The 17314-nt window shown below is 46.5% G+C and overlaps 1 protein-coding gene, 1 long non-coding RNA gene and 1 pseudogene across 2 annotated transcripts in view; 2 read left to right on the top strand and 1 right to left on the bottom strand.

Moving 5' to 3' along the window:
- LOC138157821 (uncharacterized) overlaps nucleotides 1-4173 on the top strand; it is a 6584-nt gene extending 2411 nt beyond the window's left edge. The window contains exons 3-5 of the long non-coding RNA XR_011167465.1: nucleotides 1176-1233; nucleotides 1581-1716; nucleotides 3825-4173. This is a non-coding gene — a long non-coding RNA (uncharacterized lncRNA). The remainder of the gene's footprint in view (nucleotides 1-1175; nucleotides 1234-1580; nucleotides 1717-3824) is intronic.
- The window catches only part of LOC138157652 (NHP2-like protein 1 pseudogene), a 332446-nt pseudogene that overhangs the window by 110491 nt on the left and 204641 nt on the right, over nucleotides 1-17314 (bottom strand).
- CLDN16 (claudin 16) overlaps nucleotides 7540-17314 on the top strand; it is a 29311-nt gene continuing 19536 nt past the window's right edge. Inside the window, exon 1 of the mRNA XM_069083300.1 lies at nucleotides 7540-8010. Coding sequence (XP_068939401.1) covers nucleotides 7897-8010 — 114 coding nt within the window. The 5' untranslated portion in view covers nucleotides 7540-7896. The remainder of the gene's footprint in view (nucleotides 8011-17314) is intronic.

Genomic DNA, 17314 nt, shown 5'->3' with positions numbered 1-17314 from the left:
TTCTATTCTCTGGGCTGAATTTTTTGTGTGTTTATTTTTAATCAAACTAATCTGCTCTGTTTTCCCTGGGGTCTTTCAGTTTAATGATGGTCTAACTTATGGTCAGAAACTCCATTGAGACTTTAGATCTTGGGGCGAATCTCCAGAGTTCTCCTTCCCCAAACAGAAAATAGATCAACGCCAAGCAAAAAGTCCACTCAAACTCAAGCTCAGCAACCCCTGTGTTCTGAGGGAAAAAGCACCTGGTCAAGCGGGTCAGAGATCTTGGGGCTCCCCTACAACGTTGTATGCACTTATCCCAACAGTGGGAGCCCACCTGGGCTTTCTTCTCCATGCAGAGGTCTGTGTGTAAAGATAGGGACTGACCTGGTTTAGAGAACTCCCAGGTGAGGAGGCTCCCTCCACCAGTGTGTGCCGACCTTTTCTGCAGCCTAGAATCCTGAGAGGTTAGATGACTGTGTCCAACCAGCAGGGCTCAATGGGGGGCCTGGAACTCAGGGCTTCCTGCTTTATCCCTCCTCCCTCCCTCTCCCTCTCCCTCCTCTTCCTCCTCCTTCTCTTCTTCTTTCTCTGTCTCTGTCTTTCTGTCTGTTTCTCCTCTCTCACCTCTCTGTCTCTATCTCTCTCTCCTCTCTCTCTGTCTGTCTCTCTGTCTCTGTTTCTCTGTCTCTATCTCTCTCTGTCTCTCTCTCTCTATCTGTCTCTCGGTCTCTGTCTCTCTGTCTCTGAATCTTTGTCTCTGTCTCTGTTTGTCTCTCTGTCTCTATCTCTCTGTCTTTGAATCTTTGTCTGTTTCTCTCTGTTTCTGTCTCTGTCTCTGAATCTTTGTTTCTGTCTCTCTCTGTCTCTGTCTTTCTGTCTGTCTCTCTGTCTCTGTCTCTATCTCTGTCTCTCTCTCTATCTCTGTCTCTCCTGTCTCTGAATCTTTGTCTCTGTCTCTCTCTGTCTCTCCTCTCTCTCTCCTTCTTCTCCTGCCCATTTATGTTGTATAAAGTTCATTTTTCACCTTTTTCCTTAAGTAAATTTAATTTTCACAGGCAAATATTAGTTTTTATGCTACTACTTGATGGATATAATTTTCTCCAAGATATCTTATAACCTCTTTCCATCTGACTCATTGGACCATGGATTTAGAGCCTCCCGGTCCATCTATTCCCACCCCCTCATTTTTTCAGATGAGGACAGTGAAGCCCAGAGAGATGAAATCACCTGCTCCCGGTCACATAGTAAAAGGTAGAGCTGGGCTTTGAAAGGCCATCCTTTGTGGCTAAGCCAATCCAGCTTTCCATTCTGCCAAGCAGCCTTCCCTCCAATCCCTGGTCTTGGTCCTCAGTCCTGTCCACACATCTTCCCACCCTTCCTCTGGATCCTCTCCTCTCCTTTGCTTGCACAGCTGCCCTGCCATCTTGCTCATCCTCCTCTCTGGCTGACCGTCCCTCCAACGCCTTTGCTGGTTTGCCATTCCTACCCAGCCCCCTCACTACGGGTGTTTCCCAAAGCTGTGTGGGAGGCCTCTTCTCCTGAACCGTCTCTTCATGATCTCATAAGCTCTCCCGCGTTTCACTGTTATCTTTCTGCAGATGACACACAGGTCTCCACAGCCAGCGCCGATCTATCCCCTGAAGTTTAGTCCTATATCGCCATCTGCCCAAGGGACATTTCACACTGGATGTTCCTGAGACATCTCACACTCCAGCATGCCTGCAGCAGAGCCGGGTATCTTTGCCACAAATATCCCCCTTTCCTCTGATCTTCCGCATTTTCCCTGAAGGCATGACCATCTTTCTAACCTGCTTTCTTGCCACAGCTTCACAGAGTCCCTATGTCATAAAAAGCCTCAGCTCATGCACCAGCACTAGGTTTTAAAGGTTTTTTTTTTTCATTTGCTAATCCTTTCCTACTCCTATTTCCATCTGCAACTGAGATAATAATCGTAATAGTAACAATCATCATGGTTTAAAAAAAAAAAAAGAAATCTCCCACATAACAAAAGAGTCCTCAGTGTATAGTTTGGAAAACAAAAAGTTCCCACATTATCCGTATCCAAAAGCAGAGGTCTTTTTCTGTCTCTTTCTCTCTCTTTCTGTCCCTCTCTCTCTCTCTGTCTCTTTCTGTCCCTTTCTATTTCTTGCCCTTTCTGTCTCTTTCATCTCTGTCTCTTTCTGTCTCTGTCCCTTTCTGTCTCTGTCTTTTTCTCTCTTTCTATCTTTTTCTGTCCTTCTGTCTCTTTCTGTTCCTTTCTGTACTTTTCTCTCTTCCTCACTTTCTCTTTCTGTCCCTCTCTCTCTTTCTGTCTCTTTCTGTCCCTTTCTGTCTCTTTCTATCTCTTTATGTCTCTTTCTGTCTCTTTCTGTATTTCTGTCTTTTTCTCTTTCTATCTTTTTCTGTCCCTTTCTCTCTCTTTCTTTCCCTTTCTGTCTCTTTCTTTATTCCCTTACAATTAATCACCTCTGGTCCCAGGTGAATGATACATTTGATCTTCATTCCCTTGGCCTTGTACATTCTCATTCATTGCATTGGTCAGAGTCCTTAAATCTTTCAAAGTGGTTTTCTTTATGATGTTGTTGGCATCAATCATTGTCCTGTCTCTTTTCTTCTCTCAGACCATATCAGTTTGTGAACATTGTCCCAGTTCCTTCTGACTCTGTCCGTTTCATCATTTCTCACAAGTCAATAATGTTGCATCATATTAATATGCTGTTATTCATTTAACCATTCTGCCATCAGAAGACATTCTCTTGATTTCCACGTTTTGGCTATTAGAAATATGTTTATATATTCAAATCCTTTTCTTCTTTCCTTTATTTCTTCTAGCTCTAGCAGCTTTTAGTAGCTGTATAGTTGCATCAAATGGTGTCTGTAGTTTGGCCATTCTCTACAGATAGGGCCAACCTTTCTTGCAGAAGGGCTGGAATGCACCAAGAGCTTGATCCCTATCTTCCACGAAGCTTTGCCAGATGACTTCAGTGACTTCCCTTCCCCCTGCCTTGGATTTATCTATCTAGTACACATTTGTGTTTATTTCTTTATATTTATTCTACATATACTTAGATATGTGCCTGCCTTCCCTATGAGAATAAACATTAGAATGCTTGGCAGTTTAGTTTGAATAAGGACCTCAGCGTCTGGCACCTTCTCCTGCCAGGTGATCTTCAGAATCTTCCCAAGACAATTCAGATGGAAGTAGTCCAGTCTCCTGGCACGGGGCTGGTAGACTGACTATGAACCACAGGCATACGACAATGAGGTCAGCACAATGGCTCTGTGCACCTTCATCTAATACCTCTTCTCTCCCACATTTTCCATGTTCTCTACAGGGTAGATAGAAGGCACTGTGAGCAGGGAAATCTACAGTCCCTCCGAATCTGCAATTGGTACCACACTGGGCAGGAGACAGCAGCCCCTGAGTTTAAATTTGACCTCAGTCACTGTGTGACTCTGGGCATGTCCCTTAACCTCTGTTGGACTCAGTTTCCTCAACTGCAAATTGGGAATAAGAACAGCTCCCAGTCTTGTTGTGAGGATCAAATGGGATAAAGCACTTAGCACTATGCACCCTGCACATAGTAGGAGCTTAATGAATCCTTGTGTACTCTCCCTTTCCTTCCTTCTCCATGATGGCATGTCTTCCCTGCTCATCTCTGCCTCCTGCCTTCCCTGGCTTCCTTTAAGCCCTACCTTAAATCCCAGCTTCCACAAGAAGCCTCTCCCAGTCTCTGAATCCTGGCATCTTCCCTCCCTGGACCGACCCCAATTTTTCCTGTCCAGTTTGCTCCTGCATAGTTGTTTGGTAACCACAGTGGTCGAATCCTGCTTTTAAACAGCTGTCAGTGGAGGGCATGATGCAGACCTGCTGCCACCTGCTGGCCCAAGGGATGATGACAGGCCTGGCAACGCGACCTGCCTCCCCTGTGCAGAGACCACAAGAGCTGTGCCAGTGGCCTGAGAATGCCTCGCTGGCATCCCAGGAGCAGGACATCTGAGCAATCTGCAGAAATATTTGTCCAGTGTGGTCACAGGTGAGGAAGACTGGAGGCCATGTTGGCAATGACTTGGAGGAGTTTCTGGTTTCACCCAGAACAGTGGATGGTCTCCACCAAACTGGCCACCAGGCTTGTTGATGCTGGATGTTCAACAGAATAAAAAAAAAGGTCATTGTTGTTTTGACACAGTAACCCCTTTCTGATTCCAGAGCCCTAAGCATGAAAACAAGGTCACCGTTACCGACTGGGGCATCCACCTAAAAATGTGGGCTTGGGAACGGCGTGGGATGACAGCATGACACACCCCGGCCCTCTGGATATCCCCTTTCTATTTAGGGAAGACGGAAGAAGCGTGAAAGAAAACAGCAGGAAAGTCCCTGGAGAAGAAGGCACGGGATGGGGATGCATGGGTGACTGCTGTCTGCAGGTGTGGAGGAGGGTTAGCCTGAGAAGACTAGGCTTGGGACTGGTAAGGGGATCGCCTGGGTGGGACTGATAACTGCCCCCAAGCATCACACAGGAGGGGATCTGGATGAAGTCTGGTTAGCTCTAGGGGACAGAATGGGCAGCATTTTGATTGATGCCAGGGAATACTTTCTGATGATCAGAGCTCTCCGGGACTGGAGTCGGCTGTTTCAGGTGCCCCTCCCTGGAGGTCTGAAGCAGAGGCTGAATGTTGGATGTATTGTACGGCATCGTTTGGGGAAAAGCATGTGTAGGCTTGGAAGAGAAGGCTCATGTGGCCTTTTCCAGGTGTCTTCAAGTATTGGACTGGTTGTCATTTGGGAGAAAACTTCAGTTGGTTTTTCTTGCTCCTGGGGGACAGAATTAAAAGTGACAAAATTGCTGAGGGACCAATTTGGGTTCGATGTAAAGAAAAACATTTTGGAAAAGGACCTAACAATTGGTGCCTCCTCTAAGTGGAATAGGCTGCCATGGCAGCCTTGTCTCTTTAAGCAGCGTTTCTCAGGTATGATGAGGAAGGGATTTCTCTTCATGACGGAAAGAGCTGGATGTGTTCTGAGGGCTTGTGCCACTGTGGGATTCTCTGGTCACATCGTTGTAGCTGTAGGTCTGTATTCACTCCAAGAGCGAGACTGCTGACCCCATGGTGTGAAGTTCAAGTCCTCATTCTGGTGTATCCCTCCAGACCCCACTTCCAGCTGTCAGTGATTACTGTCTCAGTTCCACTGAACCAATCAGCAAGAACTGGCATTTACAAAGGGATATTTGAACAGAAGTAGAAGCATTCTCCCAAAACACCTGAGGGCGCCCCCTCCTCTATAATATCTGGGTCAATAGGGAGAACTTGTTCATACTTAAAGTGATTTCTTCAAGGCACTTGACTAATCAAATTCACTCCAAATAGGTCATGGCTGCAAAATGGATGAGTCTGCATCTCTGCCGTGGCTGGGCTGCCCCAGCCAGGTCACTCCGGACTTGGTTGAAACTGAGACTCGGAATGGTCAAGTCACTTGCCCAATGGCATACAAGCAAGATTTGATCCTGTGTTCCCTTTCTAGTAAGTCGAGTCAACAAGCCTTTCATCCATGCTTACTAAGTGTTAGGGCAGCTGGGTGGAGAAATGGATAGAACATTGGACCTGGAGTCCGGAAGACCTGAGTTCCAATCTAGATTCAGATACTTCCCAGCTGTATGACCCTGGGCAAGTCCTTCACTTTTTTGCCTCTGTTTCCTCATCTGTGAAATGAGCCAGAGAAGGAAAAAGCAAACTACTTGTGTATCTTTGCCAAGAAAACCCCAAATGGGGTCTTGGGGAGTCAGAAGAGACTGGATGAGACTCAGCAACGTCAGGCACTGTAGGAAGCACTAGGGGTACAAAGAAAGGCAGACAGTCCCTCCTCTCCCTCTCACGGGGAAGACAACATGCCTACAAAGTCTATGTGGGACACGTTAGAGATCATTTCAGAGGGAGAGCATTGCGATTAAGGATGGGAGTGGCTTCTCCAAGAAGGTGGGATTTGAGTTGAGATTTGCAGGATGCCAGAGACGCCAGGACATGAAGAGGGAGAGCATTCCTGGCAGGGGAAGAACCGGAGAGAACGGCCAGAGTTTGGTGTATTGTGATTAGCATGGAGCATTGTAGAGAATTAATGAATGGCTGGCTGATAGAAGCAGTGAATGAATAATTAAAAAGTATTATTAAATGTGATCAGCTAAGAAAAGAATTCAGGAAGGAACCATCAGACTCTGTCCTCAAGGAGCTCATTTATATTTCCATGGGTGACTCCCCGTGTCAATAACTGGGCAGACATGGACTAGATGGACGTGGTTAGGAGGTCATCTCAGAGGCAATCACCCAGGAGCCAGACGGCTTGTAAAGGGTCTCTTGCAGGAAGCAGGATTTGACCTGAGGTGTGGCAGAAGCCCAGCAAACAAAGTGGTGGAAGCTGGAAGCTTGAGGTGGCTCTTTTCCAGCCCCCCCCCCCCCCCCTCTGGGATCCAGTGCGATGCTCTCCTCCCTGGTCCTTGATTGGGGACTCCAGTTCCCCATGCCAGGCATTTTCCCTGATCTTGCTCACTGGGCTTTGCCTTTGCTCATTATCTCTGGTATAGCCTGCTGTATCCTGTTCCTGTTTTGTCTGTCCGTGGCTGTTTGTGGGCTATCTCTCCTATTAGACTGGGAGCTCTTGGAGAACAGGGACTGTCTTTTGCCTTTCTTTCTAGCACTGGTGCTTAGCACAGTACCTGGCCCACAGTAAGTGATTAATGAATCTTTATTGACTTGAACTCTTCATTTAGACTTTGTGGCCTTGGACAAATTGCCAGGGATCCCTCAGCTCAGGGCTCCTGATTTGTAAACTGAGGACACAGGACAATATTTACTTCACTGGGGGCATGAGAAAGAAATGCTTTGCAAGTCTGCAAACAGCCCATTCTTATTTTCCTCACTTTGGAAGACTCCTTCCAAAAAGTATTGGGCCTGGAATTTGGAAGACCTGAATTCCAATCTTGCCTCAAACACCTTATTAGCCTCGGAACCTTGCCCAAGACACTTAAGTTCTCTCAGCTTCCGTTTCCTCATCTGAAATATGAGGCTAAAATAGCATCGGTCTCAAAACATTATTATGAGGAGGAAAGTTGAGAACATAGGAAAACGCTTGGCAAATATTCCAATGTTACATAAACACTTGGTATTATTGTGATTCCCTGTTTCTCTGGGGAATAGCTCTCAGGCTCCATTCCAGTCTCCCTTAAACCCCTCCTTTCCTTCTTGAGCTCCCAGTGCAGCCCCTTCCTCCCCCTGGGAACCAGGACCTGCCTCCCTGCCTATCCACTCATCTGGAATGCAAACCCCTCTGGGCAAAGGTTTGTTTGGTGCTATTTCATCAGAGACCTGGATGTCTTAAGTGCTGAGTGAATATTAAAATCGTCCTAATAATACAGTTGTGCCCAGTCAAGTGTGTCGCCCTCATCCAGCAGGGGCGGGTAACAGTCCCTTTCCCCCTAGGCTTGGGAGAGATCAGCTTACACTTTTCAGGCTTGGCACAGACTTCTTCCTCTCCATCTTCTTCCTGGAACTGGAGTATGAGCAGGCAGCGGCCAGGGACCATCACCCCATGGATGCCTTAACCTTAAGCCTGGGCATTCAGTGCGAACCAAGGTCCTTCCCAGATCCTGCCCAAGACCTAACTGTCTCTTGACCTGGCCTTCCATCTCCTGATTGGCTGGTGGTTGCTCAGGATAATGACCTTTCTGACCCACTTGGTGGTTAAGGAGGCATGGGATTTTTTCTGGCTGCTATTCGAAGGCTGGTTCCAAAGGCTATGATGGGAAATAGAAAACCTTGACTTCTCCCGCTCCAGCCATTGGCTGAATCAGTCCACTTTGAAAAGTGTGGGAGACTTCTGGATCCTGGTCCGACTGAGTGACTGATAGCTCACCAGGCAGGATGAAGGACCTTCTCCAGTACGTTGCATGTTGCTTGGCATTTTTCTCTGCTGGGTTTTTGATTGTGGCCACCTGGACAGACTGCTGGATGGTGAATGCTGATGACTCCTTAGAGGTAAGAGGATGGAGGCTTGTGCCTGGCAATCTCTTTGTACTCTTTCGCTACTTGGCATAGGAACTCACATGGGCTCCCACCTAATACCTCTGCTTTGTATGGGCTCCAATCCTCATCTCGGGGGCAGCAATGACAAGAGTTGGGAATAGTTGGAATCCTAAAATGGGAACTGTCAGTCCCAGGTGCCCCCTGTGACCCGAGTCACCTAAAGGTAGAAGATTAGAATTGGAAACTAGGAGGCATCAGATTAAAAAGCAGAGAAGTGGCATGGGAAAAGCCCTGGAATCAGAGGGCTTGGGTTCGAATTCCTAACCTAGTTATTACGATTCATGTGCTTGTGGGCACAAACTTCACTGCTCTGGCAATAAAGAAGGCAATTAGATTCCATGCTCTCTGGGGCCCCTTCCACTCCAGTGCAATGTTCCAGGAAAGTTATCTTATGTAGGGATTGGCTTACGCAGGAGGAGTTAGAAGAGCTGGGTCTCTTCAGCTCCTTCCCATCCACGCATGGCCTTGAGCTAATGGTCCTGGATCCTAGACTGAGAGCTGACCGAAGTTTCCCAAGGTCACATAGGTGGTGCCTGGTGGGGCTGGGACTTGAATCAGGGGGTCAGAAATTGATGGGGGAAAGAGATCTAGAATTAAGCAACCAAAATACCTTGATTAAGCATATCCTGGTGACCCTCCCAGACCAGGTACAGGGGCTCCAAAGAAGAAGCAATCCTCAAGGATAAGAAGCTGAATTCCAATGGGGGAGGGGGGCAGCACAAGTACCAGTAAAAAATGCATCATGCAAAAATACCAAAAGCACCTTAGTCCCATCCCTTCATTTTATAAATGAAAAGCAGAGGCTACAGAACTGAACTTGTTCAAGGTTGTGTAGGAAAAAAGTTAAAAGATCTGGGTTTGGATGGTAGGTCCTTTGCCTCCCAGTTTTACTCTGCCCACAGTACAGCTGCCCCTCTCAAGGAGAAGGCACTCCTGGAAGCCAATCTCTTGCCCCACCAGGTTCAGTGGGGTCACATCCAAGGTGAGGAAGCAGACTTGGAGCTCGAGGCCTCTCCGTTGCCACAGAAATGGAGAGAGGTGAGTTAGAGAGAGCCCCCATTTTCCAGGCATGGCTGCCAGGCTGTCCAGGTAATCATAGTGTGAGGACAGAAGCCAGCTCTATCACCATCTCTAATGAGTGACATATGGCAGTCTGTCTACTTGGCACTCCGAAGGACTATTTTTTATTGTCAAGAGTCTCTTAACATCTCTGGGAAGAATGGAAGTCTCCTCATGGGATTGGATTTATTCTCTTGCATTTGTAAAACTGATTTAAGAGGAAAAAAATGGGGAGAAAGACTTGTTTCAATTTCCTCATCATCTATAAAGAAATCATGTATATCACCTATATGTGTATATACACACATGCATATGTGTGTATGTATCCCCCCACACTTTGTGGAGCAGTACACACTGACACAGACACACACAGACACACAAAGAACAAAGACACACACACACACACACACACTCCCCTCCTCCCATTCTTTCTTTTGCCCCACATTACAAAGCCATTTTAGGATCCGGAGGCCAGGAGTTAGCGGCAGTTGCTGGGGGGCGGATGTCAACATTGATCCCCAGGTAAAGCTAGATCAGAGCGTGGAGGGGGGCGGCTACGCTTGCAAGGCTGGCTCTCCATGCATGCTGAGCCCAATCACCGTTTTAGCAAGTATTCTAAGCTGACCACGGATGCCCTTGAACGGGAATTCAGAGGAACGGAACCTATTTTAAAAGGCAGCGCTGCCGAGCTCTGTTTCCTTTTAATTGGTGCATCAGGAAGAAGAAGCCCTCGCTTCTGGGGTGCGTGAGCCTATGGCGCTCAGAGCCTCAAAGCATTTCTTCAGCACAAAAAAGGAGGGGAGAGGGAAAGACTGTGCCAAAGGCAGGAGCGCCAGGGCTCCCTTTGAATTAGTTTCTCAACGACTTTGGATGCAGTTCAGCTTAAAGTGGCTGAGCCGCTGCCTTCAGGTGGCCAGAGAGAGAGACTGTCGGGTAAAACTCGGCTGATAACCACAGTGACGGCAACTTTGGCTGAAGGGCAGTGAGACCAACGCCAGAACGGACGTTTAGAACAATCGCGAAATCCTGCAATTTCCCAAAGCGCTGTCCATCCGGAGATCCCCGGGGTCCTCCGGACAGCCAGGGCGCTGCTCTCATTATTTCCATTCTGGGAAGGAAGAGATCAGGCTCTGGAGAGGCTGAGCTCAGGGTCCCCCAACTAGGAAGGGTCGAGGGTGAGGTTCCGACCCTCCAATACCAGTCTTAGGTACAAAAGACTTTGCTGTTGGCACACCTTGTTATTTTCAAGGAAATTCAGACTAAAAAAGAAAACAGAAACTAGAAAATTCTTATGATGCTTTAAGATGTCTAGATACTATATACAACATCTCATTTTAGTGGTCCTTTATTTGTTGTTGTAATGGAAACTCTTTGAGGTCAGGGATTGTCTTGTTTCTTTCTATATTTATCCTTCCCTCCCCCCTCCCCAATAGGTAACCTAGAACCTGGAACATAGCAAGCACTTTATGATCCATTTATCATCTATCTATCTATCTATCTATCTATCTATCTATCTATCTATCTATCTATCTATCTATCTGTCTGTCTGTCTGTCTGTCTGTCTGTCTCTGTCTGCCTGTCTGTCTGTCTGTCTGTCTGTCTGTCTATCTATCTATCTGTCTGTCTGTCCGTCTGTCTATCTATCTCTATCTATCTATCTATCATATTTCTTCTCTCTCCCCATCAATCTTCCTATGTACCTGTCTATCTAATTGATGAATATCTATCATTTAATATTTCCATTTATTTTTTTGCTACATCAATCTCTATACTCTGTTGTTTTTAATCTATCTTCCCACTTCTCTATCCACTTAAATACAAACCCATTTGTCCATGTCTAGACTCTACCCTTCTCTTTATATCTGTCCATTTATGTCTTGCCATCTGTCTGTATCTACCTAGCCTCGTATGCCTCTATCTATATGTAGCTATCTCTTTATCTTTCTATCCATCCATATTCATCTGTCCACCTACCTCCCCACCTACCTATCTACTGACCTCTCTTATCCAATTCACTGAGCATTTATTACGCACCTACAACATGTAGGTGCTGAACCAAGTGCTGGGCATAAAGTTAAGAAAAAGAAAGACTGTCCTTGCCCTTAGGGAAGTTCTGCTCCAAAGGGAGGATCACACGTGGTCTCTATTCTTCACCTCAGCCATGAATCAGGCACTACCAATATCATTGTCTCCATTTTAAAGATGCAGACCCTGCATTCAGAGGAATTAAGTGCTTTGTCCGTGTTCATACAACTGGAAAGTGCCTGTGGTGGGATTTGAACCCCATGCTTCCTGGCGCCTGTGCCATGACGCCATTTCCGGCATTTAAAATGGAATATTATAACTTTTAGGGAAGCCCTGTCTGCTTGGAGCCCACCCCATAGAGGAGAAAAGCCATCAACAGCCTGCTTCCCATCCTTAGAATGAATTCTTGCTCTCGTTGGCCAAATAGATATGTGAGAATTCCCAAGGTTCCATCCATGGTTCTAATGTGGGTAGAACCAAGGAGCAGGAGAGGGACTAGGGTGTGTGAAGCTTCTTTCTCTATGGCAGAGAGCTCATGGAAACCTGAAACTTCCTCTTCTTCTAGGAATTTCTTTAATTACCCCTTCACAGAAGTGAAGATAAGCTTGCTGAACATTGCACTTGGGTGTTAAGAATTTAGACATTTCCTCCTCTAAGTGTTTGGCAGCTGAACAGTGGAGGCAAGGGTACTACAGTAATAGCTTTCCCCCTTCAGAGAAAAAAAAACTTGAGAAAAGCTTGAATTGATTCACTTGGAAGATGCCTATTAAATACTTTTGTATGTAATGTACTGCATAGATGGAGGAAAGAAAAAAATGTGAAGCTGAAAAGGATCCAGTGAACACTCAGGCCAAGCCTTTCATTTTAGAGATGAGACTGGGAGAAAGTCAGAACTTCCAAATTGGAGGGGACCTCAGAGGGAGACATCACCTTCCCAAAGAAGTCAATTTATAGCATGGCCAATAAAAGACTCTCCAGCCTTTGCTGTCCACTAGTAAGAGAGAGCTCCCAAGTCCAGACAGCTCATTCTACTCTGATGCAGCTCTTTGTGAGAAAGTTCTCTCCAATAGAAATGTTGTGACCTTCCCCACTGTCACAAAAGGAGCAGATGTCCCTGCATGACAGACTGGATACTTTGACCACCCTACTATACAGTCCCCCATAAAGGAAGTCAAATACTAAGTGGTCTTGATGTTAACAAGCACCTTCAGGAAGCTTTCAATCTGGGCATGGTGATAAGACAGGTTGATACAGACGTATAGCACCAACCAATAAGCCCAGGACCACAACAGATAAGGCACTGTCCATTTTAGGGGAGGCAGAGAACAGCACCATCTAAGGGCATGAAAGAAAGCTTGGCACAGGAGGTGGCATTTGAGTTGGTCTTGAAGGATGATGAAAAATTCAGTAAGAGAGATAGGCAGGAGGAACATAAACCACTTGGAAAGACCTTTTTTGATTCATTTAATTAGGAAAACATGAGATTACATTGTGTGATCCTGAAACTCATGGAGGGCTGTGTGTATGAGGCTGACATAGGAAACATGCATTAGAAAAATGGCCTTATGCATATAACGACTCAGGGAGACCAAGTGAATTTCTTTCAGGTAGACAAAGTTGTTTGTTTGTTTGTTTTTTAATAATATTTTGTTAAGTACGTTTCAAAAATAGATTTCTTTGTCATCCTATATATTCTATTTTATTCATTGAAAAACATGATTAAGAGAGAAGGTTCCTTGTCCTCACCAGATTGGCTCTCAAAGGAGAACATGACTCACCCTCCCAAAATGTTAAGATTCAACTCTGGCCCAGCCTCCTCAATTTCACAATGAGAAAACAGTGTCCAGAAGAGGGTGGGTGATTTGGGGAAGGTCCCACAGCTGGCAGAGGTGGGCCACCTCTAAGGTTCCACTGTGCCACGGCTACCTCTGTGTTGGTTGTCATTATGGTGAAGCAGAAGAATTAAGTGGATGGAAAGGCCATGACTCAGTAGACAGTTCCCTGTCTTCATTCATGCCATCCAGTTCTGACCTACATTGATGCCGGAATATCTCCCAGGAGCTCCCCCAGCTGTTCAGGCCGGAGTTATTTTCTCAGGTTTAAGGTGAGACTCTGGTCTCCACAAACCTCCTCATGAAGGCAGCTGCAAAGAGTGGTCAGCTGCAAAGAATTCTCCATGTGCAGTCTGAGACCCTGGATTTGGCCTCCCATGCCCCCCCCCCCTTCATGCTTGCTCTAGGCTGAGAACCTTGGCCTACACATTTATGACAAAAGGGAGGCCTTTCTCTGTGTGCAGCCCTCCTTCCTCTCTTCCTCAGCTCTTCTCCCTCAGGTGCTTTCTGCCTCTCGCTCCTTCTCCCCTGTCTGGTGTAATGCCCTTTGCCAAGGCTGACTCCCCTTGCTTAAGCAATCCCATTCTATCCCATCTCCTCCACCAGATTGACTTCCTCTGGCATCGAGCTACGCCCCGCCCCCCCACACACACACTTCTCTTCCACCACTCCCTCTCTTATGACTACCCACAAACTTGCCCATTTCTCCTCTACCCCTTGTCCCACCCTTCCATCCCCAACATTCTTCTATAGTTTTTCTTCCCTTTATAGCTAAATGCCTCAAAGAGACCATCCCCAATAGGTGCCTGCACTTTCTCTCCTATCATTCTCTTCTTAACCCCTTACTATCTTCCTTCTGACCACTGACCAGCTTCATGCTACCAAGGTCTCTCTGCAAAGTTACTAAAGAGTTCTCAGGTGCTAAAGCCAATGGCTTTTTCTCAATCCTCATTCTTGTTGCCCTCTCTGAAGCTTTTGACCCTATCAATTACCCTTCTCTCCTCTCTAGGTTTTTGGGACCCCACTCCCTCATGGTTCTCCTCCTCCCTCCCTCTCTGACTGTTCCTTCTCTGTCTCCTTTGCTGGATCCTCCTCCAGATCACTCTCTCTAACCATGGGTGTCCTGCATGTCTCTGTTGGGGACCCCTTCTCTTCTCCCTCTATACTAATTCACTTGGTGATCTCATTGGTTCCATGGGTTTCATTACCATTTCTTTGAATGATTCTCACAACAACCTATGCTGCAACAATGTCTCTGTGCCCTCCAGTCTCAAATCTCCAAGAGCCTTTCAGACAACTCGAACTGAATATCTTGCAGACAACTTAAACTCAATATGTGCAAAAGAGAACTCATTCTCTTTCCACCTAACTCCTCCCCTACCTTCCCTTTTAGAGTAGAGGGCAATGCCAGGCTCCCAGGCTACCAGGATCCCAGCCTCCCAGCCCCCAAGCCTCCCAGCCTGCCAGGCTCCCAGCCTCCCAGGCCCCTTTATTTCACCTATTTTACAGATAATGGAGCTGAGGCAATCAAAGGTTTAGGGTCATACAGCTAGTAAATATCTGAGGCTGGATTTGAACTCATGGCTTTATGACTCCAGGCCTGGCACTATATTATTGTACTGATTCACTGAAATAACAGAAGTTATATTGGGTTTTGAGTGAGAAGACCTGGGTTCAAATTCTCTCTGTACTACTGCATGCCTGCGTGATCTTCGCACCTCCCTTCTCTTTGGTGGGTCTTTGGTGGGTCTATAAAAATGAAAACGTAGGGTTAGCCAGTCTCTGAATTTCCTGTCGGGTATAGTCTTTCTTCCATCCCAATAAAGACTATGACTTTTGGACTCTTAGAAGGAGTGGCATGTCATTTCAGTATTTAGCATGACCTCTCTCCTCAGACTTCTATGAATTATCTGGGGGTATTTCTCTATGTTCGGAAAGACTTTGAGCAGTAATAGGCTTTAGGTTCTGAAAGAAGGACCTAAGCATAAGTTCAACAGATCCCTCTGTCTGCTATTCCCAAGTGCCATCTGCAGGGCACCAGCCTGCCATGTGACATACAAGTCCAGATTTGACTCTGGACTCAGGGAAAATGGTGTCTTGTCCATAAGCTTGAGCAGACTGAGGCCTGAACAGGGGTCTGTAGCCTGGCATCCCCATCATGGATTCATGGGGAGACAGTTTAATCTTCTTTCTATGTTTCTATATCGTTTCCTCATTTCTGAAATATGCCTTTACCCTTTCTCACTCATAGTTGATATATGGAAAATGATCGGCTACTTTGGAAATCTAAATGAGTCCATAGTTATTTGATATTCCCATTTAATAAAGGGCAGAGGAAGTGTGGTGGATCAGGTAGAGAGCCAGTTTTGCAGTCAAGAAAGATGACTTGAGTTCTTGCCTCTGACACATACTGTCTGAGTGACTGTGGCCGAGTCACTAAACACCTCCCAACTCTCTAATGCTAGAAGCTGCAGAAAAGGTGGTGGCCTGCTTTGGTAGAAAGACTTTGCTCAGCTGGAGTTTCCTGTTCCTACAAAATCACAGGGCCAGTCCAAAGCAATCAGAATAAAAATGAGGAAAGATGCAACCTTCCTCCTCCTCCTCTTCCTCCTCATTGGGTTGCCCTTCCCCCCACCCCCCATCATAGCTAGCTAGCTAAAAACAGCTAGCGTCTGTCTGGTGCTTTAAAGGTATGTTCCGATCTTCACAACAATAACCCTGGGAGGGAGGACCTATTGTTATCCCCATTTCACAGATGAGGAAACTGAGGCAAACAGAGGTTAAGTGATACAGTTAGGAAGCATCTGAGGTCATATTTGAACTGCAACTTACTCTGTCACCAGTAAGCCCTCACAACAACCTCCAAAGCTGCTAGGACCGGTCAGTCAGGCAACCTCAATTAGCTAGCTACCGTGTGCCAGGCACTGTGGGAAAAGTACTGGGATATTACCAAGAAAGGCAAAAGATAATCCCTGCTTTTGAGACGTTCTGCCTACTGGCAGAGAGGTACCTCTAACAATTCGGGAGAAACTAGATTCATACGGGTTAAGCAGACACAGTCTCAGAGGTCAGAATTAGGGGGGGGGGGAGGGAGGGGAGATTTCTTGTATCAGCTCAGGTTTTAACTGAGACTTGAGAGGAGCCAGGAGGCAGAGATGAAGAGGGAACACCTTCCAGGTGGGGGTGGGGGGGCAGTCAATGAAAGCACCTGGAGTCAGGAGACGGAGGGTCTTGTTTGGATCGCAAACTGGACTGCAGAGTTTGTGGGGATAGGGATGTGTGCAGATGTAAGGATACTGGAAAAGGATGGGGGGGCAGAGATTATGAGGGTCTCTGGGCATAGGAGCCCTATCCTTTACACAAAGAGCCTGAGGCTTTTCAAGACAAATGAAAGATGATCTCTGCCCTCAAGGGGCTTCCTTCCTTTAAGCACTGGGTGTGGGAGCTCATCTCTGTGGGGGTTTTCTCCAGCAATATAGCCTGGGATCCCTCTAGTCCTGGCTAGAAGGATTCTAAAACCTTTGTGACCAAAGACATTATCTCTTTGTGGTCAAGGCGGAAGAGGCCTCCCAGAATGTGGCCCAGTGGGGCCTCACCTATCACCAAGCCCCTGGTGTGGCTACCACTATCTATGTGTAGCCTTCAACTGCCCAGGCTCACCTTTATATCATCATAGGGCATCAAAAGATGTTCATGTAGGACCCATCGAGTCAAGTCATATTATCCACGCTGGAGACAAAGCAGTGTCTTCCCATATAGAATATCCACTATCCAGATGACTGGTCAATCAAATGTTTAATTCAACATCGATCATTAATGAATCAACCAATCTACACCTGTTGATGAAGATACTGCTCTGTGCCAGGTAGTGAGAATAGAAGCATGAAGAATGAAAAAATCAAAGGGCCAAAGTGGAGAGATAATGGTACCAAATTCTTGGCAAATGGAAAGGCCTGTCTAAGGAGAGCGGACATTGATAGGACCCCTCGGGGTTACTAAGGGCTTTATAAAATATACTCCCTCATCTGAGTTTCACAGAAGCCCTCTGAGCAATGGGATATTCCCATCTCTATTTTACAAACAAGGAAACTGAGTCTCTAAGAAGTGAGCGGATTTAGCCAGGTCAATGTGGGACTCAAATCCACATCTTTCTGACTCCAGGTCCATCCAGCAGATGAGACCATTTCCCAAACACTACTGCCCCTTCCTGGAGATGGGAACTGTCTGTGCTGTAGCCTCCTATTGAAGTCAGTCTGTTGGATGTGGGAACCCAGGTCCAACATGACATCTGCAGGCTAGAACTTCGAAGAAAACACAATAAGATGACCTTTCTTAGGGGT

Source organism: Petaurus breviceps, unplaced genomic scaffold, assembly GCF_028583685.1.
Source record: "Petaurus breviceps papuanus isolate PSGF00001 unplaced genomic scaffold, PetGlider_PUasm1.0 173, whole genome shotgun sequence".
In the NCBI taxonomy this organism is placed as follows: domain Eukaryota; kingdom Metazoa; phylum Chordata; class Mammalia; order Diprotodontia; family Petauridae; genus Petaurus; species Petaurus breviceps.
This window is presented reverse-complemented; position numbering and strand designations above follow the sequence as displayed.